Source organism: Sapajus apella, unplaced genomic scaffold (assembly GCF_009761245.1).
Source record: "Sapajus apella isolate SASKATOON/1434 unplaced genomic scaffold, GSC_monkey_1.0 scaffold14, whole genome shotgun sequence".
Taxonomy (NCBI): Eukaryota; Metazoa; Chordata; class Mammalia; order Primates; family Cebidae; genus Sapajus; species Sapajus apella.
The window spans coordinates 16964258-16988087 of NW_022436954.1; the positions used below are offsets into that span (position 1 = coordinate 16964258).

Here is a 23830-nt window from a genome sequence, read left to right on the forward strand (position 1 = left end):
CTGTTGCCCAGGCTGGTCTCCAACTCCTGGGCTCAAGTGATACTTCCACTTCGGCCTCCCAAAGTGCTGGGATTACAGGCACAAGCCACCTCGCCTGGCCTATTTGACTTTTCTTCAATGTTTCCTGTTCTCTCTCACCTTGAAGTCTTTTGCCTAGGCTGCTTCTTTTCCCTGGCATGCCCCCTTTCCTCTTTTCTGCCTTTTATTATTAGTTTTAGAGTGGAGGGGTCTCGCTCTGTCACCCAGGCTGGAGTGTAGAAGCGTGATCATAGCTCACTGCAGCCTCGAACTCCTGGATTCAAGCCATCCTCCTGCCCCAGCCTCCTAAGTAGCTGGACAAAAGGCATGTGCCATCATTATCATGATTTAAAAAAATATTGTATAGGGACTGGGGTCTCACTATGTTGCTCACGCTGGCCTTGAACTCCTGGGCTCAAGCAATCCTCTTGCCTTGGCCTCCCAAAACGCTGAGATTACAGGCAAGAGCCACCATGTCCAGCCATTTTCTGCCTATGTCTAAGAATCTTTTCTGTCTCCTCCTCCAGAAAGCCTTGCCGCTCAGGTCTGGGTGAGGTACTCTCCTTTGTACTTTCACAGACCCCCTTGCGTGGCCCTCTGTAGCACATGATATCAATATTGCCTTTTTTTTTTTTTTTTTTTTCAGATGGAGTCTCGCTCTGTTGCCCAGGCTGGAGTGCAGTGGTGTGATCTCGGCTCACTGCAACCTCTACCTCCCAGGTTCAAGCAATTCTCCCTGCCTCACGTTGAAGCTGGGATTACAGGCACCTGTCACCATGCCCGGCTAATTTTTGTATTTTTAGTAGAGATGGGGTTTTGCCATGTTGGCCAGGCTGGTTTTGAACTCCTGACCTCAGGCGATCCACCTGCTTCAGCCTCCCAGGGTGCTGGGATTATAGGCATGAGCCACGGCACCTGGCCTGGACATTGCCTATTAATGCACAGCTGGTGCTTCTCGGAGCTCACTAGTTCTGGGTCCTGTTCTGAGCACTTTAGATGACTTACCACTTTGAGTCCCCAACGCAATCTTGTTTTACAAATGGAGAAATGGGGGCTCGGAGAGATTCCAATTACAGAGTGTCTTACCTATGTCCTATGTTGCCTAGCAAATCACTACCACCTGGCAGCTTCAGACAACACACATGCCCTGTCTCCGTGTCAAAGACTCACAGTCCAGGCTATGGCTTAACTGGGTCCTTCCCTCCGGGTGTCACCAGGCTGCAGCCAGGTGTTATCTAGGCTGTGTTTGCATCTGGAGCTCGGTGTCATCTTCTGAGCCTGTTCAGGTTGTTGGCAGAATTTGGGTCCTTGCTGCTGTGGCTCTGGGGCCCTTGGCTCCTAGAAAATGCCCCTCCCCTCACAACATGGATTTTTGCCCCATGGCCAGCAGGAGGTGCTCTCTCGTTCAGGAAGGCCCAGTCCCTTCATTCCTGGCTTTCACCTGCTTAAGCCAGACCCACCCAGGATCATCTGCCTTTTTTTTTTTTAGACGGAGTTTCCCTCTGTCACCCAGGCTGGAGTGCAGTGGCATGCTCTCAGATCACTGCAGCCTCCGCCTCCCGGGTTCAAGGCATTCTCCTACCTCAGCCTCCCGAGTAGCTGGCATTATAGGTGTGCACCACCATGCCCGACTAATTTTTTTTTTTTTTTTTTTGAGATGGAGTTTCGCTGTTGTTACCCAGACTGGAATGCAATGGCACAATCTCGGCTCACCGCAACCTCCACCTCCTGGGTTCAAGCAATTCTCCTGCCTCAGCCTCCCGAGTAGCTGGGACTACAGGCGCGCACTACGATGCCCAGCTAATTTTTGTATTTTTAGTAGAGACGGGGTTTCACCATGTTGGCCAGGCTAGTCTCCAGCTCCTGACCTCAAGTGATCTGCCCACCTTGGCCTCCCAAAATTCTGGGATTACAGGTATGAACCACTGTGTACCCAGCCTCATCTCCTTTTTTTGTTTTTTGATTTTTTATTTATTTATTGCATTTTAGGTTTTGGGGTACATGTGAAGAACGTGCAAGAGTGTTGCATAGGTACACACATGGCAGTGTGATTTGCTGCGTTCCTCCCCATCACCTATATCTGGTGTTTCTCCCCATGCTATCTCTCCCCAGCTCCCCACCCCCCGCTGTCCCTCTCCTATTTCCCCCCTACAGACTCCAGTGTGTGATGCTCCCCTCCCTGTGTCCATGTGTCCTCACTCATCTCCCTTTTTTTTTTTTTTCCTCTTTTTTTTTTTTTTTTGAGACGGAGTTTCCCTCTTGTTACCCAGGCTGGAGTGCAATGCCGCGATCTCGGCTCACCGCAACCTCCGCCTCCTGGGTTCAGGCAATTCTCCTGCCTCAGCCTCCTGAGTAGCTGGGATTACAGGCACACGCCACCATGCCCAGCTAATTTTTTGTATTTTTAGTAGAGACGGGGTTTCACCATGTTGACCAGGATGGTCTTGATCTCTTGACCTTGTGATCGACCCACCTCGGCCTCCCAAAGTGCTGGGATTACAGGCTTGAGCCACCGCGCCCGGCCTTCATCTCCCTTTTTAACGAACTTAAAATCAACTGATTTGGGACCTGAATTATATCTGCACAATCTCTTAACTTTTTCCATAAAAGGTCATCTAATTATGTGCCTGACGTCCTCTCAGCTTTGCAGGTCCTCTCAGCTCCACATTCTAGGGGAAGCATTCAACAGGGCGTTTACACCAGTGGATGGGAATCTTGGTGGCCATATTAGAATTCTGCCTACCACACACAGCTAGCAGGTGGCAGCGCCAAGACTCAAATGCAGCTCTTTGACTTTGAAGTCTGTGCCTTCAATCCAGCTGAGGCAAAGGACACAAGAACTAAGAAACTGGCAGGTCTTAGGAGGACCAAACTGGGTATGGTGTGTGAAGTGCCTAGCACTGTGCCTGGCCCACGGTGGGGGCTCCATTCTGGAAGTGGCCATCTCCCCAAAATCCAAGATGGTGGCTTCAATACTCTGTCTTGATACTAGGAGTGAATTGCAGCAGACTCTGTTTGTTTTGAATTCCGCACCTGGCTAGAAGAGAAATCCCAATAGAAATGGCTTCTTGGCCAGCTGCAGTGGCTTATGCCTGTAATCCCAGCACTTTGGGAGGCTGAGGTGGACAGATTGCTTAAGCCCAGGAGTTTGAAACTGAAGTGAGCTATGATTGCACCACTTGACTCCAACTTGGGCAACAGAGTGAGACCTTGTCATTCATTCATGTACACATACACACATATGTGGGGTTCTCCTTAAATAGGCAGATAACAAACATGTATCTCAACTATCTTGCTGATCCTCAGTTGAAAGCATGCACATAGAAAAGCTGTAAATAAACCAAAGACAGAAGAGGAAATAACAAATCAAAGATGTCAACAAAACATTGGAAAGTAAACAGTGAACAGGTTGGCATGGTGGCTCACGCCTGTAATCCTGGCACTTTGGGAGGCCATGGTAGGAAAATTGCTTGAGCCCAGGAGTTTGAGACCAGCCTGGGCATTATAGTGAGACCCTATCTCTACAAAAGAAAAAAGAAAGAAATGCCTCTGACACTCCTATACCCCCACACTGCCTGCCAGGAATATAAACTCAAATTTCCCTTTCAGTCCCCTGCCCTTTGGTTCTACTTTCCCTCCCCTCCAATTAAGAAAGGCACAAAGTCAGGAGTTGATGCTGCATCTTTTTTTTTTTTTTTTTTTCAGTTTTGCTTTCTTAAAGCATGTGCTGAGCTGATGAAGAGAGCAGTTTGCAATTAAAAAGGCCCAGTGGCTTGGGCAGCGGCAGGGGGGTGCCAGGCGAGGTGGGGGAGTCCCTCTTTCCTGGGCCAGGGAGCAGCAAAGCCCGCACTAACATCATAAAATATAAAACAAGGGAGGGGTGAAGGGAGGAGGGAGATTTGTAAAATACAATATCTTAGGGGATTGGCAATAATAAAAAATAAGGTTCATTATTTACAAACAATTTCTGTTCTTGGTCTCTGTACAGTGGGGGTGGGGTGGGGGTGTCTGTGAGTGGGGCAAGTTGATGTGTCTGTCTGGGTGCAGGTGTGGGGGCGGGGAGGCAGTGGTTGTGTTGGGTGTATGAGAGGAGGTGGGGTGGCCAGTGAGTGGTTTGTCTGAGAAGGACGGATGGATGGTGGTGGGAAGGAGAATGAGAACAGAGTGGTAGGCCCAGGGGAAGAGTCCAAATATCAGGGGAAGGAAGGGCTGGGAAGTGGAGTCTGTTCTCCTGGAGGGGGAGCTCCAGGAGGTAGGGGCACGAGGCGGATCGGGGGTAGTGAGCGAGAACTCCTCTTCTGGGTGCCGGGGGTGCGTCCTATGTCCTGGGTCTTGCCATGGCCTAGGAGAGTTTGATGGTGGTGTTCGGGCCCAGATCCCTGGAGAGAGAAGAGAGGCCAGGGATGACTCTGCCCAGCAGGAACCCTCTGACCCTCTGCAAGCTGGATCTGGGCCCAGCGGGAATGGGGCATTGGGAAGGTGTGGCTGATGTGGGTGAGCAGGAGGCAGGGGGAGCCTGAGACCTCAGGAGGGCAAGGGGCCACCCACCCACCTGTCACGGAACCACTCCTTGGAGTGGGAGAAGTCGGGGCTGGTGCCGTTTCCAGCGTCTTTGGGCCAGGCCTCACTCAGGTACTTGGTGGTCTCGTGGGTGCTGTCCAGGTGATCATGCTGCCGGTGGTCCTGGGGCCGCTGCTCCGCCGGCCCCCCGGGGTTGATTTCCCAGCCATCTGGGGGTTCCATGGGCAGTAGGGTGCTGCGGCCATCTTCCCATGAGCCCGCCCCGTCATCGTAGAACAGGAGGCTTCGGGAGGGCACTGGAGAGGGAGTGTAAGATGAACCGTGCGTGGCCTAGACTCCCTGGTCATCCTGGCTACATTCATGGCCTAGGGTTAAGAACGCAGGCCCTGGGTCTGAGTCCCAGCTGTGACACTTCCTGGATGTGTGACCTCAGGTAAGTCACACACTTTGCTTTAAACTTTCTGAGCCTTAGTGTGCTCACCTGTAAAATAGGGATGCTAGGACCAACTTCACATAGATGAGAGGTTGAAATGTAATAGAGAGGAAGTGATTGAAATTGTGTCCAGGAAATAATCAGAAAAGTCACCTCTTCCTAAGCAGAGGGTACTGAGTTTGGGGATCTGGGAGCTGTGTTCTAACCTCCATCACTTGCTTGCTCTACCTCTTTCTATTTATTTATTTATTGAGACGAAGTTTCACTCTTGTTGCCCAGTCTGGAGTGCAATGGCGCTATCTTGGCTCACCACAACCTCCGCCTCCTGATTTCAAGCAATTCTCCTGCCTCAGCCTCCTGAGTAGCTGGGACTACAGGTGTGTGCCACCATACCTGGCTACTTTTTGTATTTTTTTTTTTTTTTCCTTTTTGAGATGGAGTCTTACTCTGTTGCCTGGCTGGAGTGCAGTGGCGCGATCTCGGCTCACTGCAACCTCTGCCTCCTGGTTCAAGTGATTCTTCTGCCTCAGCCACCCGAGTAGCTGGGACTTACAAGCGCATACCACCATGCCTGGCTAAATTTTTTTATTTTTATTTTTCAGTAGAGATGGGGTTTTACCATGTTGGTCAGGATGGTCCCAATCTCTTGACCTCGTGATCTGCCCTCCTCGGCCTCCCAAAGTGCTGGGATTACAAGGCATGTGCCACTGCGCGTGGCCCTACTTTTTGTATTTTTAGTAGAGATGGGGTTTCACCATGTTGGCCAGGTTGGTTTCAAATTCCTGACCTCAAGTGATCCACCCACCTTGGCCTCCCAAAGTGCTGGGATCACAGGAGTGAGCCACTGCACCCAGCCAGTCCACCACTTACTTTCTGTGAGGCCTGAAATAAGTCTCTTCCCCATTCTAAGTCCTAGTTTGCCCTTCGGAGAAGGAAGACAGACATTTGTTGGACACCCAACATTTGCTAGGCATTATGCAAGACCCATAGACCTACGTCGAGTGGTTAAAATCTTACAGAAACTCTAGGGAACGAGGTCTCTTTAGCCCCTCTTCCCCGAGCAGGCAGCTGAAGTTCCAGGCACCCAGGGAAGTTGTCCTCCCTGAAGGGAGGATGCGAACCCAGGCCTGCCTGGAGCTAGGATCTGCCACCTCTGTGTCTCTGCAGCCATGTCCTCACAGGCTGTGTGAACGGTGACCCCTGGAACTGTGCAATGCACCAGTTCTGCAAACCAGCCTGCTTCAAAGCCATCTGCGTGCTGGGATGTGTCCTTCTCTCTGCCCAGCTCAGGTCTTGGGCCTAAAATCCACTGCCTTCTCTCCAAGGGGCTCATCCATTCCCTCCTCTAGCTGTGGCTTTCTCCATCAAACCCAGCTCTCTTTCCATTCCTTTCTCTCCAGTGGCTTCTGTGACCTTGGAAAAGCAGACACATGGCTCCCCAGAACTTGCTCCCCAAACCTTGCACCGCCGCTGCCCACCTGCCTTTAGCAACCATCCTGTTCTCTCCTCCTCAGGCTGCACATGTCCGGGGAGGGGCTTTCACTCTCCCCACCTCTGCTTCCTCTTCCCCTAACCCTCCCCACACCAGCTTCCTCCCCTCAAGGCCCTCTATGTCTAGCTCATCCTCCCTGCTATATCCCTCCTTCTTGAAACTCACTCCTTAATCTTCCCTCCTCTGACCTCTCATCTGTTTCCTCTTCCTCCTCCTGCCCTGCCAGACACGGTGGTTCTTGGTAAGTGACTGGTAATTGACGAGGGACTGCCAGGAAGTTCCTCTGTGGGTCCATCTGAAGGATCCTCTCCCTCTGAAATCCACATTATTCTTTGCTAGGCCCTACCCCAGTTCTCCCTTTGCCAGCTAGTATGATGTAGCTCTTCTCTCCTCCGTGAGCTCCTCCCAAAGAGACTGAATCTGATCATTTCATAAGCACAGACACTGTGCTGTTTCATGCACTGTCTCACAGCTATGGCTCAGTAAGTGCAGAATTGCCACTCCCTTTTTCTAGATGAAGAAATGAAAGCTTAGGGAGCTTAAGACATATGCCCCAGGTCACACAGTTAGCAAGTGGCAGTGCCAGTTACGACGGACTTGCTATCTCCGTGCTCCTAACCACTATACTTCACTATCCCCTGTAAAAATGGTAGATATCTGAACCCACACCACCACTACCCTTCCTCTGTCCATGTTGGACATTATCAATGGATCATGACACTCCTTCCTGTCGATTCTGAATGGTGCCTCAGCGTCTTTCTTTTTTTTGAGACAGAGTCTCACTCTATCATCCAGGCTGGAGTGCAGTGGCGTGATCTTGGCTCACTGCAACCTCTGCCTCCAGGGTTCAAGCGATTCTCCTGTCTCAGCCCCCCAAGTAGCCAGGACTACAGGCATGCACCACCATGCCCAGCTAATTTTTGTATTTTTAGTAGAGACAGAGTTTCACCCTGTTGGCCAGGCTGGTCTTGAAGTCCTGACCTCAGCTGATCCACCTGCCTCAGCCTCCCAAAGTGCTGGGATTACAGGCGTGAGCCACCGTGCCTGGGTCAGGGTCCTTCTTAACATAGTGTTTCAAGCAGCTACCACCACCTTATTGGAAATGACCTTTGAGCTGAAACTGACTTGCTGTACCTATCCTGAGATACTGATAGTGCCTAACAGATGCCCCATAAACACTGACCATAATGCATGGACCTGGGGCTGGAATATTCCTGTTATCCTCTAAACCCACCTCCTGCAAGCCACTCCTGAAGCTCTCTGGGAGCTAGGCTGGGCATCGGGAGCTCTGTATTTTAGTCCCAATTCCACCACAAACATTGAGCAAAGCATAGACTCTCGTTGGGCCTCAGTTTCCCCATCTGGAAAATGAGGAGGCAGAATGAGATAATGCTGACCCATACTTGGCTTCTCTCTTTTGTCTGGCTTCTGCCTAGACACTGGGGTTGGGGTAGGGCAGCCCCAGCCCAGGGAGCTGGTGGGACAGGAGTGTACTCACTCTGGCTGGCCGTGTAGACGCTGTCTGCGGCCATGGGGTCTTCCTTCACAGTCTGGGAGCCGGAGGAGAACTCAGGAAGGCAGGGCACGAGGGAGCCCAGCACCAGAACAAAGCACAAGGCTGCCACCTGGTAGCAAAGAGAGAGTGGCCTCAGACCTGGGACAAGGAGAGCTGTGGCCCTGACCACCCCACCCCTTCTCTCCCAAACCAACGAAAGTCTCAGCATTTTCCCAAGGAAACAGCTCCTACAGCCAGCCACTCTCTCTTACACGTGGGGTCTCCTGTCCTCTCTGGGGAAGGGAGGGGCCGCTCAGGCCATCCCAGCCATTGTAGGGGGGTTGCCACAGGCAGTGCTAGAAGCAGGAGGGAAGTGGACAACATGGAATCACCCTATGGGGTAGAGGAGTCAGGAAAGGAAGGGACAGGTGCAGGTGGGGCTTGGGGCTGGGTTGAGGGAGGGGGACACACCAGCACATCACATTCTCAGCAGGATTCAGGAAAGCCTGGCTAGTGGGAGGTGCTGAGAGCCAGGGAGCCCATGTACCCCTGCCCATGGTCTGGCTCTGCCACCCGACAGCTCCAGGGTCTCGGAGGGCTGGGGCGGGCTGAGCTAGGCAGCAACAGGCTGGCCATTTCCAGAAGAGGTTGGAAGAGCGACTAGAAGAGGTCTGAAGCACACCCTGGGAGCTCTTACAGGCTTCCAGGGGTTTCCTTGGCCTTTTCACAGCCATCCATTCCAGAAAGAACCAGGTCCATTCTTCCCTGAGTCTCTCCAAGCCCTTCCCTGCACAAAGCCTGTGGAAACCACTTCAAGAAACCCGCCCAGCTGTCCCCTAGCTGGGGCCACTGGAGTCACCTACACATCTCCACTGTGTTGACCAGTGTGAGGCAGAAGGCACCATGGGCTTGGGGAAGGAGGCTGGGGTCGGCTAGAACCACCCACCAGGCACCAGGATGGTGTACCCTGGTGACGCCACCCATGATGTTACCAATCCTCAGAGCTCTGCCCACGCCTGGAAAAAGCCGGCTTTGGGAAGAACGCTCCTCCTGTGGGCCTGTGGTGGAGGGGGCTGCACCTACCATGAGGCAGGTCCCAGTCTGGGTGGCAGCCATCTTGTAAGGTCTGGAGATCTTGTTGGTGACCAGAGTCTGGAGTTTCTGCAGCTGCTGGAGCAGGGTCCTGAGGAGGGCACAGTGGTCAGCTGGCAGGCTGTGACCCCACAGGCATCTCTGCCTCCTGGAGCTCTCCTAGGGGGGCTGGCTCGAGACTTGGCCTCCACACCAGGTGCCCGTCTCAGTCAAGATAGCAAAGTCACCTCCTGTGTGGTTCCTCCATGGAGTGGCCTGCCTCATGGTGACTGGCTGAGTCACCCTGTGATGCTCCTGGCCAAGGGAGTTGGAGGAGGGAAGACCTGCTCCCAGCTGCGCAGAGGCCAGCCTTCTATTGCTTAACTGATCCCAGCCACAGGTACCTAGACCTTCCCTCCCTGGCACCCCCAGCACCCTGAACTGATAAGAAGGACCTGTCTGGCACAGTGCCTGGTATGGAGTGAGTGTCTAGTAAATGGTAGCTATTGTTAGTGTTAGGTGCTTTGTTTTGTATTGAGACAGAGTCTTGCTCTGTCGCCCAGGCTGGAGTGCGGGGTGTGATCTCAGCTCACTGCAACCTCTGCCTCCCAGTTTCAAGTGATTCTCCTGCCTCAGCGTCCCAAGTTGCTGGGATTACAGGCATCTGCCACCACGCCTAGTTAACTTTTTGTACTTTTAATAGAGATGGGGTTTCACCATGTTGGCCAGGCTGGTCTCGAACTCCTGACCTTGTGACCCACCTGCCACAGCCTCCCAAAGTGCTGGGATTACAGGTGTGAGCCACTACACCTGGCTGTTTTTGTTAGTTTTGTTGCTGTGTTTGCTTTTATCACAGCCCTTTGTTTATTTAGATTTCCACATCAGTCTCCTTCACTAACCGTGGCCTCCCTGAGGGTGAGGACTGGGTCCCACTGAACATGGAATCTTCTGGGTGCTCAGAGAACGTGTTCAACACAGGCTTAGTGGGCAAATTAGTCTCTCTCCACCCAACCGGGCACGTGGGAGTTGCAGTTCCCACAATGTACAGCAGGTGGCGAAATAGCTCCAACGGCCTGGACCTACTTTGGGCCAGAAATGAACCCCAGCCAAAGGCAGAGGGGTGGAAGGGTGAGGTGGGATTCTCCAGGCCAATCAGGGAACAAAGGAGTGGCTGGATCCCTCTGGAGAAGCTGGGGGAGAAGGAAGGAAAGAAGGAAAAGGTTTTGTGTTGAGCACCTGCTGCATACCAGGCTGTTGTCTAGGTTATTGTAATTGATCCCAGAAAATAATTATTAAAGACCTACCAGAGGCTCATGGCTGGTCACTATCAGAAATTTGGAATGAAAAATAATGGCTCATGCCTGTAATCCCAGCACTTTGGGAGGCTGAGGCAGGAGGATTACATGAGGTCAAGAGTTCAAGACCAGCCTGGACAACATGGCGAAGCCCTATCTCTACTAAAAATAAAAAAATTAGCCAGGCATGGTGGTACATGTCTATAATCCCAGCTATTTGGGAGGCTGAGGCACAAGAATCACTTGAACCCAAGAGGCAGAGGTTGCAGTGAGCTGAGACTGTGCCACTGGAGCCTGGGCAGCAGAGCAAGACTCAAAAATAAAGAAATAAATAAATAAAACTAAATAATGAAAGAAGGCCAGGTGCAGTATCTTATGCCTATAATCCCAGCACTTTGGGAGCCAAAGCAGGAGATATGCTTGAACTCAGGAGTTTGAGACCAGCCTGGGCGATATAGCAAGACCCTGTCTCTACAAAATACTTTTAAAAAATTAGCCAGGGGCCGGGCGCGGTGGCTCACGCCTGTAATCCCAGCACTTTGGGAGGCCGAGGCGGGTGGATCACGAGGTCAAGAGATCGAGACCATCCTGGTCAACATGGTGAAACCCTGTCTCTACTAAAAATACAAAACATTAGCTGGGCATGGTGGTGCGTGCCTGTAATCCCAGCTACTCAGGAGGCTGAGGCAGGAGAATTGCCTGAACCCAGGAGGCGGAGGTTGCGGTGAGCCAAGATCGCGCCATTGCACTCCAGCCTGGGTAACAAGAGTGAAACTCTGTCTCAAAAAAAAAAAAAAAAAAAATTAGCCAGGGATGGTGGTGTGCACCTGTGGTCCTAGCTACTTCGGAGGCTAAGTGGGGAGAATCAGGAGATCAGGCTACAGTGACCTATAATCGCCTCATTACGCTCCAGCATGGGCAACAGAGCCAGACCCTGTCTCAAGAAAATAAATTTAGAAATGAAAGAAGAATAAAAGCTAGCATGAATTGCACATTCCTAAATACCAAGCATCAGCCTTGGTCCTTTACTTGCATGATCTCTTATCAATCCTATGAGATAATGTTTCTTTCTTTTTTTTTTTTTTTTTTGAGAAAGAGTCTCACTCTGCCACCCAGGCTGGAGTGCATTGGGGTGATCTCAGCTCACTGTAACCTCCACCTCCCGGGTTCCAGCAATTCTCCTGCCTCAACCTCCTGAGTTGCTGATATTACAGGTGTGCACCACCACACCTGGCTAATTTTTGTATTTTTAGTACAGATAGGGTTTCACCATGTTGTCCAGGCTGGTCTTGAACTTCCGACCTCAAGCGATCCACCTACCTTGGCCTCCCAAAGTGCTGGGATTACAGGCGTGAGCCGCTGTACCTGTGCATGGCTCTGTGAGTTAATGTTTCTATCATCCCATTTAGACAAAGAAACAGGGGCCCAGAGATGTTTAACGATTTCTCCACAGAGTCGCAAAAATGGCAGAGCAGGGCAAGAACCCAGAGCTGTGACTTTAGGTGGCTGCTACCCGCCAGGCACTGCGCTGCTGTCTCTACACTCCTGTTTCTCAAACTTCATAGTGCCTGTGAATCACCTAAGGATCTTGTGAACATGCAGTTTCTAGCCCAGTAAGTCTGGAGAGAGTTCTGAAATTCTGCATTTTTTTTTTGAAACGGAGTCTGGCCCAGCCTGGAGTGCAGTGGCACAATCTTGGCTCACTGCAACCCCCACCTCCTGGTTCAAGTGATTCTCCTGCCTTGGCCTCTTGAGTAGCTGGGAGTACAGGTGCCCACCACCACGCCCAGCTAATTTTTTTTATTTTTAGTAGAGACGGGGTTTCACCATGTTGGTCAGGCTGGTCTCGAACTCCTGACCTGAAATGATCTGGCTGCCTCATCCTCCCAAAGTGCTGGGATTACAGGCATGAGTCATCTCGCCTGGCCTGCATTTCTAACAAGCTCCCAGGTGATGCTGATGTTGCCTGTCTCGGGCAACTGGCTTTGAGTAACAAGGATCTACATGAGTGGTTCTCAGACTTGAGAGTGCATCCGAATTCCCTGGAGGGCTTATTAAAACACAGAATGCTGGGCCCTACCCCTGGAGCTTCTGACTCAGTAGACCTGGCATGGAGCCGGAGAATAAGCATTTCTAACAATTCCTGGGGGATGCTGCCGGTCTGAGGACCACATTTTGAAAACATCTGCTCACTTAAGCAACTCAGCAGCCCTGCCAGGTATCTAGTAGGTGAAGAAAAATGGGAACACAGGGAGGGGCAGGATGTAAGTGACCCAAGGCTATAGGGCGTGTTTCTGAGGTCCCTGTCATCCTAAAGGATGAGTTCTCTCTCCTCTCTCCTGTCTCCCAGAGCTATGCACAGCCAGGTGTGGGTTGCAGAGGAGCAGGAGGCCAGGTGGGATGCAGAAGGCGCCACCCACCTGTTGGCATTCTCCAGGGTCTCCACCTTCTTCCACAGTTCATTGTTCTCTGATGTAAATGTCTCCACCCTGTAGGGGCCAAGCAGGCGGAGGCTCAGGGGCAGTCCCCAGACTCACGACAGCCCCTCGGCCTAGCCCCCCACCATCACGTGCCCCCGTGCCTCCTGCCTCTGCTGCCACATCAGAGAGGGCCTGGGAGGGCAGGTCAGGCGAGGGAGTGGCGCGTCGACCCCCCACCCCTCCCAAGCCCCTTACTTCTTTTCTAGACACTCCACATACTCCTTCTTCTTACGACGGCTCTCCTGGGCCGAGATCTAGAGGGGGAGCCCCAAAAACAAGGGTTAGCACTGCCACATAGCCACTTCCTGGGCCCCCACAATTTCAGAGCTGGTGTGCCAGGGAAGCCCACCCACCAAGGAAGCCCCTCAAAGCCCCGGGCGGCCGGCTGTACCTTGTTCTTGATTTTCCTCCGGACTCTCTTCAAGGCCTTCTCCTCGGCTTTGGTGAGGGGGAGTTTCGTGGGAATGGGGTAGCCCTCAGCAATCAGGGTCCGCTTCTCCTCCTCAGTCAGGAGCAGTGGCCCTGAGGTCCCCTGTAGTTTCTGTAGGAAGTAGGACGTGGTAGTTAGGAGCCAGGCAGCCCTGGGTTCAAATTCAAGCTCTGCCACATACTATCTATATGACCCAGGCGAGGCACACAACTTGCTGCGTCTCAGTTTCCTCATCTGAAAAGGGGGTGGATCTGGGTGAAATTCAGTAACACGTGTCACGTGCCAGAACGGCACCGAGAGCGCAGGTGTTAGGCACTCAGTGCATTGCTGGGGTCGGGGGCGGTCCTGGAGATCTCATCCCTGAGACCACAGCCTCAAAGCTCACTTGTTTGGGGTGCCCCAAAGAGCATCTCCCTCAGACCCCTCCCTACAGTCTTGGCTTGGAAGACTCCACACCTAACCCAGGGCTCAGGGCCTAGCTCTATGTTCCCTGGGGATTCCGGAGCATCTGGGAACTGCTCCTCATACAGTGCTCCTTGGAGGCAGCCTGGATCATCCCTTGGAAGTCAGGAATGTCAAGTTCTAGTCCTGGCTCTGCAACAGTCTCCTGTTCACCATGAAGCAGGGTAAAAGGATTCAAACTCCCAGCCGGGTGCAGTGGCTCACGCCTGTAATCCCAGTACTTTGGGGGACCGAGGAGGGCGGATCACAAGGTCAAGAGATTGAGACTATTCTGGCCAACATGGTGAAACCCTGCTTCTACTAAAAATACAAAAATTAGCTAGGTGTGGTGGTGCACACCTGTAGTCTCAGCTACTCGGGAGGCTGAGGCAGGAGAATCGTTTGAACCCAGGAGGCAGAGGTTGCAGTAATCTGAGATCGTGCCACTGCACTCCAGCCTGGGCAACAGAGCGAGACTGTCTTTGAAAAAAAAAAAAAAGAAAGAAAAGAAAAAAATTAGCCGGGTGTAGTAGCAAGTGCCTGTAATCCCAGCTACTCAGGAGGCTGAGGCAAGCGAATTGCTTGAACCTGGGAGGCAGATGTTGCAGTGAGTCGAGATTGAGCCACTGCACTCCAGCCTGGGCAACAGAGTGAGACTAAAAAAAAACCAACAAAAAACGGGATTCGAATTCCCATCTGCAAGGCAGGCATCCCTCTGAATTCTGAGGAGGGTGGGGATCAGTCTCAGGGCTCCCAACCCTCCCCACTGGCCAGTGTGCTCAGGTGGATGTATTCAATTTCTCACTTCTGGGATCAGCCCACCCGTAGCTCCTTACGTGCGGGGCAGTGAGGAGTGGGGAGGTGGAGATGGCTGTGGAGGAGCGCGCCATAGGCCGGACAGGGCTGGAAGGGGGCAGAGAGTGGGGACTCTGGGAGCCGTCGCTGTCACTGCCGTGGCTGCTGGGGGGCGTTGGAGGCATCTGCACCAGGTCCTCTGGGGAGAGCAGGGGAAACCGGGTTAGCAACATTGCACCCCAGCTTTGCTCCGACATCATCATGAGTTCAGCTGAACATGGCCTGCACCAGCTCTGACATTGTGGGAAACAGACTGTCAGGTCCTGGGCCTCAGCTGTGATATCAGAAGGCCCTCAGCAGTGGCAGAAAGACAGTTGACATCTGGATAGCCAATTCCTGGGTGCTGCCTCATCTGACACCACAGAGACCCAGCTCCTTTAAGGCTTGCCCTTAGCATAGACATCATAGAAGCTGAATTCTTGGGAGGTCCTCTCTGACCCCTGACTTCACAGAGTTCAGGGCTTTAAGCTCAGCAACCCCAGAAGGTGACTGGGGCCTCTCTCTCATAGGGTGAGGCTGGGCAAGCAGGAGCGATGGCAGCAGCAGATTGGGCAAGAAGAGGACTGAATGAAGGCCAAGTGCGGTGGCTCACGCCTGTAATCCCAGCACTTTGGGAGGCCAAGGCAGGTGGATCATGAGGTCAGGAGTTCAAGACAAGCCTGACCAATATGTCGAAACCCTGTCTCTACTAAAAATACAAAAATCAGCTGGACATGGTGGCGGGCGCCTGTAATCCCAGCTACAAGGGAGGCTGAGACAATTGCTTGAACCTGGGAGGCAGAGGTTGCAGGTTGCAGTGAGCCGAGATTGTGCCACTGCATTTCAGCATGGGCGAAAGAACGAGACTCCGTCTCAAAAAAAAAAGGAAGAGGATTGGATATGAAGAGCGGGCATGGATGGAGGGGTGGAGGGGGAGTGGGTAGGGAAGGGTGGAGAGGATATTCTGGGGGAGGAGTTGTCAAGAGACAGGGGTGGGTTGAACCAAGGGACTAGGGATGCTGTCTGCCCAAGACTGGAGGGGAAGAGAGCCCTTCCCTGGACACACCTACCTGGTGTCACTTTGAGGAACTGGTTCACCTCCGGAGGCTCTGCCTTGATCACTGGCAGCTGAGTCATCTCTCCCGGGGCCTGAGGAACACACAAGCCCAGCTCCGTTAGCTGCCCCTGCGTCTGTCCCCGCCATGTCATTCTAACCACATCCTCCCTAAGGCTGCTGGTCTACTCTGCACGGTTGGGGAAGTGGCGGGGCTTGGAGTTCTGGGCACAGCTTCAAGGGAATAGAGGCGAGTTCTTGAGCTTAGAGAAGCCAAGGCACACCGAAGAGAAAGGATTGGTGGCCAAGTAGTGTAGTCCAGACCTTAAGCTCAGAGAAGGGGGGCCTCCGAGGGTAGGGCCACCTTCCACACCAGCTGTGAAAGCCACACAGGCTTTGGTACGCAGGTTGCCATGAGGACAAGAAGAAGAGGTAATGTCTGCAACAGTGTAGCTGTTCGATGACTCGTAGGAATAGTACAGAAGAAGGAGGCATTGATTGGCTGGGGGCTCAGAGAAAGCTCCCTGAGAGGTCAAAGTCTGAAATGAGTCCTGGGGTATAAATAGAAGTAGAATCCAAAGAAGTATGAGGCAATGAGAGCTCCTAATGGGTTTGAAGCAAGGGCCTGATAGAATCAGATGGACATTTTTTTCTTTTTTGAGATGGAGTCTCATTCTGTCACCCAGGCTGGAGAACAGTGGTACGGTCTCAGCTCACTGCAATCTCCACCTCCTTGGTTCAAGTGATTCTCCTGTCTCAGCTTCCTGAGAAGCTGGGATTACAGGTGCCTGTCACCATACCTGGCTAATTTTTGTATTTTTAGTAGAGACGGGGATTCACCATGTTGGTCAGGCTGGTCTTGAACTTCTGGCCTCGTGATCCACCCACCTCAGCCTCCCAAAGTGCTGGGATTACAGGTGTGAGCCACTGCGCCCAGCCTCAGATGGACATTTTAAACATGCATTTCTCTTTATTTATATTCTGACTTGTTGTTCCAGAAAGGACTTTAAGAACATGCATGGCTTTGTACATGTGACTACCGACATGCATGTAAGTGGTGTCCTCTTTGAGGAAGGCATGGTGTTGGGGGCTGGATTTCAGGCCCCCCTCTCCCCCTGGTCCCTGGGCTGCAGCCCCAGAGAGATCAGGATATTGTGGGTGGGATGCAGAATCCAGCATGTAGGCTGATGAATAAGAATCCCAGAAGGTTCAAGTTGGCAGGGACCTTGGAGATTCCTTGGTCTACATCCCAGCTCAGCCCTCGAGTGACAGATAGGGGACTGCGGTGCAGAGAGCTCACTGTTGACTATGTCAGCAGCTCCTGTGCCTTCCACTAGGGGTTATGACCTCACTTGCGTGGGCTTCAGGGTCTGGCAGGCTGAATTTGGGAGGCAGGTCAGTTGCTTCTAACTGCATGATTTTGGGCAAATTGCTTAACCCCTTGAGCCTCAGTTTCCCTTTCTGAAGCCTCCTCGCCCCGACTGCTGCCGCTGTCACTCAGTCCTTTCCTGCTTTGGCGAGGCCTGAGGAGTCCCAGAGCCAGTCTTGGGGATGGTCTTGAGAGATCCTGCGTATTTGCCACCAACCCCTGATCCCGTGAGTCTGTAGTGGTGCAGGGAGGGGCTGGCCTTTCTTGCCTTTAGCCACCACAGTTTGAGCAAGTAAGCCATATGGCCAGCAGGGGGCAGGGCCAGCCACGCTCCCATCTAGGGATTTTAAGACGCTGCTCATCCCGTGGAATCCTAGGGCTAGAAGCGCCTTACAGGGTTCATGAGCCCATTTTACAGAGGAGGACGTGCAACGGGCCCAGAACACAAATGAGGCACCGAGCTGGGACTCAGGCAGGGCCTCTGCTAGGAGCCAGCATTCTGAGCCTTACGTTCCCAGAGGGGTGTTGGGTTTATAGCTGAATGCTGTCATCTACACATTCGTGAAGGGGGGAGTTCAGCCTGAGAGTGTGGGTTAAAAATACTAATCTCCACCAGGCGCGGTGGCTCACGCCTGTAATCCCAGCACTTTGGGAGGCCGAGGCAGGCAGATCATGAGGTCAGGAGATCAAGACCATCCTGGCCAGCATGGTGAAACCCACGTCTCTACTAAAATACAAAAAATTAGATGGGTGTGGTGGTGCGTGCCTGTAAGTCCCAGCTACTCTGGAGGGTGAGGCAGGGGATCGCTTAAACCAAGGAGGTGGAGGTTGCAGTGAGCCTAGATCACGTCACTGCACTCCAGCCTGGTGACAGAGTAAGACTCTGTGTCAAAAAAACCAACACACACACACACACACACACACACACACACACACACACACACATATACACACTAATCTCATAAATGTAAACGATTGAAATATGGTACACTTTTTTGTATGTCCATTTTGGTCTTTCTTTCTTTTTTATAAATCCTGAAGTTTTGAGCAAAGTCAGTGGCCTGGGCTGTCTCCACATCTGAGACCCTGGACTGGGCAACTGACGCCAGCCCTGCCTGGGGACCTGCAAGCTGTCTTCTTCTGCATAGGTGAAGGCCTCAGTTACTCCAAGGGGGCTGTGGCTTGTGCCCGCTGCAGGATGGTGAAAGGGCAGCTGGCGGGGCAGGTGGAGGCCTGGGCTGGGGCTTCCCAGCCTCAGCCCTGAGGCTCATGCCTTCCCATTCACAGAGTCCCGGGCTTTGAACACCTCTTCCCACAGACCCACCATCCCTTGTCCCTCCCTTGGCCCTTACACACCATCCCCAGGCTCACCTGGTGGGGGATGGGCAGCCTGGACAGGGGGCTGAGGCCCAGCAGCGGGGTGGTGGCCATGGTGGCCGCGGCAGCCATGGCAGAGGGGGCAGCCAGAGGGTCCACGGGCAGCTCCGGGCTCTGCTCCTGCTTCACCATGATGGAGCACAGTTTGTGTCCCAGCGCCCATGCTCCATGCTCCGCATCTAGGGGAAGGGGAAAAGCTCAGGGGACTCCAGGGCAGAGCCCTCAGCCCCCTGCCTGCCCCCTGGGAGCTGCTCTAGGCTGAACTGAAGAGAGATGTTAGGGTATACCAGATTCACACCACTCTTGATTGGCTGTGTGACCTTAGGCTAATTGCTTAACCTCTCTGAGCCTGAGCTTCCTCATCTGTAAAATGGGAAAAGGTACAGGAAGGACCAAATAGACAAGTTCTGAGGCTTAAGTAGTATAATGCACATAAGACACTTAACACCGTGCGTGTTAATATTTAACGCTGGTGAGAAGTAAATGTTCAGGCTGGGTGCAGTGGCTCACTCCTGTAATCCCAGCACTTTGGGAAGCCAAGACAGGTGGATCGCTTGAGCCCAGGAGTTTGAGACCAGCCTGGGAAATATGGCGAAATCCTACTTCTACAGAAAATACACACACACAAAATTAGCTGGATGTGGTGGTGTGTGCCTATAATCCCGGCTACTCAGGAGGCTGAGGTGGGAGAGTTGCTTGAACAGCCGGGCGAAGTGGCTCACGCCTGTATTCCAGCACTTTGAGAGGCCAAGGCAGGCAGATCCCTTGAGCCCAGGAGTTCGAGACCAGCCTGGACAACATTGTGAATGCATGTCTTTACTAAAAATATAAAAATTAGCTGGGTGTGGTGGCACTTAGTCCCAGCTACTTGGGAGGCTGAGGCAGGAGAATCGCTTGAACCCAGGGGACAGAGGTTGCAGTGAGCCAAGATCACACCACTGCACTCCAGCCTGGGCACAGAGTGAGACTCCATCTCAAAAAAAAAGAGAGAGAGAGAGAATCACTTGGGAGGCGGAGATTGCAGTGAGTCAAGATTGTGCTACTGCCCTCCAGCCTAGACAGACAGAGTGAGACCCTGTCTCGGAAAAAAAGGAGTAAATGTTCAATAAATACAAGCCAGTGTTAATACGACTATTGTTATTCAGTAAAAATTTGCCAGGCCGGGCGCGGTGGCTCAAGCCTGTAATCCCAGCACTTTGGGAGGCCGAGGCGGGTAGATCACGAGGTCAGGAGATCGAGACCATCCTGGTCAACATGGTGAAACCCCGTGTCTACTAAAAATACAAAAAATTAGCTGGGCATGGTGGTGCGTGCCTGTAATCCCAGCTGCTCAGGAGGCTGAGGCGGGAGAATTGCCTGAACCCAGGAGGCGGAGGTTGCGGTGAGCCGAGATCGCGCCATTGCACTCCAGCCTGGGAAACAAGAGCGAAACTCCGTCTCAAAAAAAAAAAAAAAAAAAAAATTTGCCAAGCACCGTGCTAGGTGCTGGGGATCTAGCAAGAGTCACATGTGGTTTATTGTAGTTGAAATGCGAAGGGGACTGGACGATGGGGTCAGAGAGGCCCGTGGGGGTGGCTTGGCCTTGGAGGCTGGGTTAGTTCAGAGATGTGACTTTATCCTAAAGCTAATGGAGAGCCGCTAAGAGTTTTGCACGTGCTCAAATTTGTAATTAAAAAAAAAACTTAAAAAAAAAATTATCAGATGAGTAAGTAAAAAAAAAAAAAGAAACAATAAATAAATAGAGACAGGATCTCTCTCGCTCAGTCACCTAGGATGGAGTGCAGTGGTGCCATCATGATTCACTGTAGCCCCGGCTAAATTGATTCTCCTGCCTCAGCCTCCTAAGTAGCTGGGAGTACAGGCATGTGCCAGGTAATTTTTGTATTTTTTCTAAAGATAGGGTCTCCTGATGTTGCCCAGGCTGGTCTTGAACTCCTGAGCTCAAGTGATCCACCCACCTCAGCCTCCTGAAGTGTTGGGATTACAAGCGTGAGCCATTGTACCTGGTCCACATTTGCAATTTTAAGAGAGATTATGGCTGGGCGTGGTGGCTCATGCCTGTAATCCCAGTTTTGGGAGGCTGAGGCAGGAGGATCACTTGAGCCCAGGATTTCAAGGCTGCAGTGAACTATGATCAGACCACTGCACTCCAGCTGGGTGACAGATCGAGACCCTATCTCTAAAATTAAATCAATTAAAAAAATAAAATATAAAAGATCACTCTGCCCTCGTGTGGGGATTGGACTGGCTGCAGGCAAGATGGAGGCAGGGAGAACTGCAGGAGGTGTTGAAATTAGCCAGGAGGGAGAAGGGGAGGCCTGAGCAAAGGCAGTGGCCGTGGTGATGGAGAGGAGGGGGCAGATTAGAAGGAAGCATCCACAGGACCCGGTGACTGGGGGTATGTGGGGGTGGGGGGAGGCGGTGGTGGGGAGGAGTGAGAGGTGAGGCTTAGATTTCCTGAGACCAGAACTCACCTCCTTCCCACCTAGTGGGCCTCCTGGTTTCACCTGGGCAATAGGGTTGGCAAGCATCACCCCTTTTCCTGATGGGTGCCCACAGTCCCCCACCCTAAGTCAGCCCCCTTCCCGGTGGCCCTACTGCCTGGCAGCCACTGAAGCAGCCAGTAAGACAGGGGAGAGGTGAGGGGAGTCAACAGTCGTGGGGGAGCTGGAGGGGACTCTGGACTTTGGGGCGTGCTGTGGCAAGGGAGAGGGGGCAGTGGCTGATTGACCACCTTGGAGGCCAAGCCCCACCCTGCTGGGAGCCTGAGTGCCCCAGCTCTGGACCACAGGCTGCCCTTGGGCTCCAGGAATACCCACAATCTTCCCCAATTACAGGGCCAGGCCACTGGCCTCCAGGAAGCTGCCTCCTGCAAAGGGCCCACAGACAAATTGCTTTAAAAATAGACTCAGGGGCCGGGTGTGGTGGCTCACGCCTGTAATCCCAGCACTTTGGGAGGCCGAGGTGGGTGAATCACCTGAGGTCAGGAGTTTGAGACCAGTCTAGCCAACATGTTGAAACCCCATCTCTACTAAAAATAAAAAAATTAGCCAGGCATGGTGGCGATCGCCTGTAATCCGGACTACTCGGGAGGCTGAGGCAGGAGAATTGCTTGAACCCAGGAGGTGGAGGTTGCAGTGAGCCGAGATCGCGCCACTGCACTCCAGCCTGGGTGACAGAAAAGAGACTCTGTCTCAAACAAACAAACAAACAAACAACAACCCAGAGGGTGCCCCTGCCCTCACGGGGTTTGGGGGGAGGTACAAAGGTTTGTCTTTGCCCCTGGGGACTCTCAAAGACCATCAGATGCAGCTCACACTTCTTGTGCTGAGCACAGCTCTAAACCCCCGACACACGTGAGCTTCTTTTCCCAACAACTCTCTGAGGCAGGCCCATTGTTCTCCCCATTTACCAGGTGAGAACATTAAGAAACTCACTCAAGACCTTGGTTCTTTAGCGGGAAAGAGGAATAAGATAAGAAAACACTGTTCATTGTTCCAAGCACTCATAGTCTTTTTTTTTTTTTTTTTTAAAGACGGGGTCCAGCCTGGAGTGCAGTGGCGCCATCATAGCTTACTGTAGCCTCAACCTCCCGGGTTCAAGATTTCCTCCTGCCTTAGGCTCTCAGGAAGCTGCGACTACAGGCATGTGCCACCATGCTTGGCTAAGTTTTTGATTTTGAATTTTGTAGAGAAGGTGTTTTGTTATGTTGCCCAGGCTGGCCTCAAACTCCTCAGCTCAAGCAATCCTCCAGCCTCGGCCTCCCAAAGTGCTGGGATTATAGGTGTGACTCACCAAGGCTGGCCCACCCATAGTATTTGTAGGACTTCTATGCACAATGAAAATAGTCATTAATTATTATTATTGTTTGAGACGGAGTCTCACTCTGTCACCCGGGCTGGAGTACAGTGGCGTGATTTTGGCTCACTTCAACCTCTGCCTCCCAGGTTCAAGCGATTCTCCTGTCTCAGCCTTCTGAATCACTGGGATTAAAGGTGAATGCCGCAACTCCTAGCTAATTTTTGTATTTTTAGTAGAGACAGGGTTTTGCCTGCTGGCCAGGCTGGTGTTGAACTCCTGCGCTCAAGCAATCCTCCTGCCTTGGCTTCCAAAAGTTCTGGGATTACAGGCGTGAGTCACTGAAACTGACTGCCTCTAATTATTGATATACATTATGTGCTGCAGACTTAGCAGGGTACTTTGTGCACACATTTTTTAAAGCCTGACCAGAATGCTCAATTATGTTATTTTCATTTTATCATTGAGGAAACAGAGGCCCAGAGAGGTTAAGTAATTTGCCCAAGCTCACCCAGCGGCTGGTGGAGACACGGGGATTGTGGGAAGTAGAAAAGTTCCTTTTTAAAGTTTCCTTTTTGTTAAGGAATAAATGTGCTTTTAACTTTGTTAAGCCCTATCCTATGTAGCTGTTAGATATGCCTTCCCTACAGGCACGTAGTACATTCCATGTCCTTGTACTTTAACCAAGATATCTGCGCTGGATGTGCTCACAGGCACGTCCCAGCTCTACATTGCTTTCACCTGTTTAGAAAAGTTTTAAGTTGTTAGCCAATTGGGTTTTAGTTTAAATTGTAAGATCTGACTCCAGCCAATGGAGATCAGACACAGCAGTAAGAACAACCCCAAAGGTGTAAGGGATAAATTTGTGTGTTTTCCTTTATTCATTGTACTCTTGAGGCAAGATGGCTAGCAAGGGTACCCTTCCTGTCGTCCAAGAAGTAAAAATTGCGTTGCTGAAAAATCCTTTGTCTCAGTGATAATTTTTCTTTGCAGCACCAAGCATCTATTTCCAACATCTATTTCCAGCAGGGATGCACACTGATGCCCTTGTGCGTCCCAGCTCAATAGCCCTGGCTGCCCCTTGTGACTGGCAAATGTGGTGGTGGCAAGGGTGTGTGGTTGAGAATCAGGGCGTGCTGTTATGTCTCCATGGGTGACCTAGACTACTGAGTTTTTGTGAAGTCTCAGTTTTCTTATTGGCTCCATGGGGATTATGATAAAAGTGATTCCAACCTCACCTGTCAGTCATGAGAAATAAATGTGGTAATGAACATGAAGGCAATCTGTAGACTGGAGAGTGCTATCGAAATGTTTATTGTTATTTGCATTTGTAGATCTAGATACTGAGGATTATAGAGGTTAAGTGACACGTCTGTGATCATCCAGCCGAAAGTGACAGAGCCAGGACCACCTGTATTTGAGAAAAGGCCCAAAGGGACCCTTTCTAAGTGGGGCACAATGTGGGTCTTAAGTGCTGATTACCTGAGTGGAAGAGCTCAGGGTGCCCTTTGCTTTAAAGGATGAAGTTAGGTGAGAGTGGAGGATTAGAGAATGCTACCTTCTGGAATAAAAGAGGATAGCGGAATCTCTTTCAAATAGCATCCCAGGGGATATCACAGTATGAGGAGGTGGCGACGTTCTCGAGTCTTGGTAACTTGTCCACAGTTTATTATTGTTATTATTTTTGAGTCAGAGTCTTACTCTGTCACCCAGGCTGAAGTG

At 51.9% G+C, this 23830-nt stretch overlaps 1 protein-coding gene across 1 annotated transcript in view; it reads right to left on the minus strand.

Annotated features, from left to right (window-relative positions):
- Positions 1-3688: 3688 nt before the first annotated feature.
- CREB3L1 (cAMP responsive element binding protein 3 like 1) overlaps positions 3689-23830 on the minus strand; it is a 45745-nt gene continuing 25603 nt past the window's right edge. The window contains exons 3-12 of the mRNA XM_032283470.1: positions 18305-18489; positions 15581-15659; positions 14513-14670; positions 13197-13346; positions 13001-13059; positions 12746-12814; positions 9043-9142; positions 7963-8089; positions 4571-4835; positions 3689-4397 (exon numbers count right to left, since the gene is read on the minus strand). Of these exons, the coding sequence (XP_032139361.1) occupies positions 4361-4397; positions 4571-4835; positions 7963-8089; positions 9043-9142; positions 12746-12814; positions 13001-13059; positions 13197-13346; positions 14513-14670; positions 15581-15659; positions 18305-18489 (1229 nt within the window). The 3' untranslated portion in view covers positions 3689-4360. The remainder of the gene's footprint in view (positions 4398-4570; positions 4836-7962; positions 8090-9042; positions 9143-12745; positions 12815-13000; positions 13060-13196; positions 13347-14512; positions 14671-15580; positions 15660-18304; positions 18490-23830) is intronic.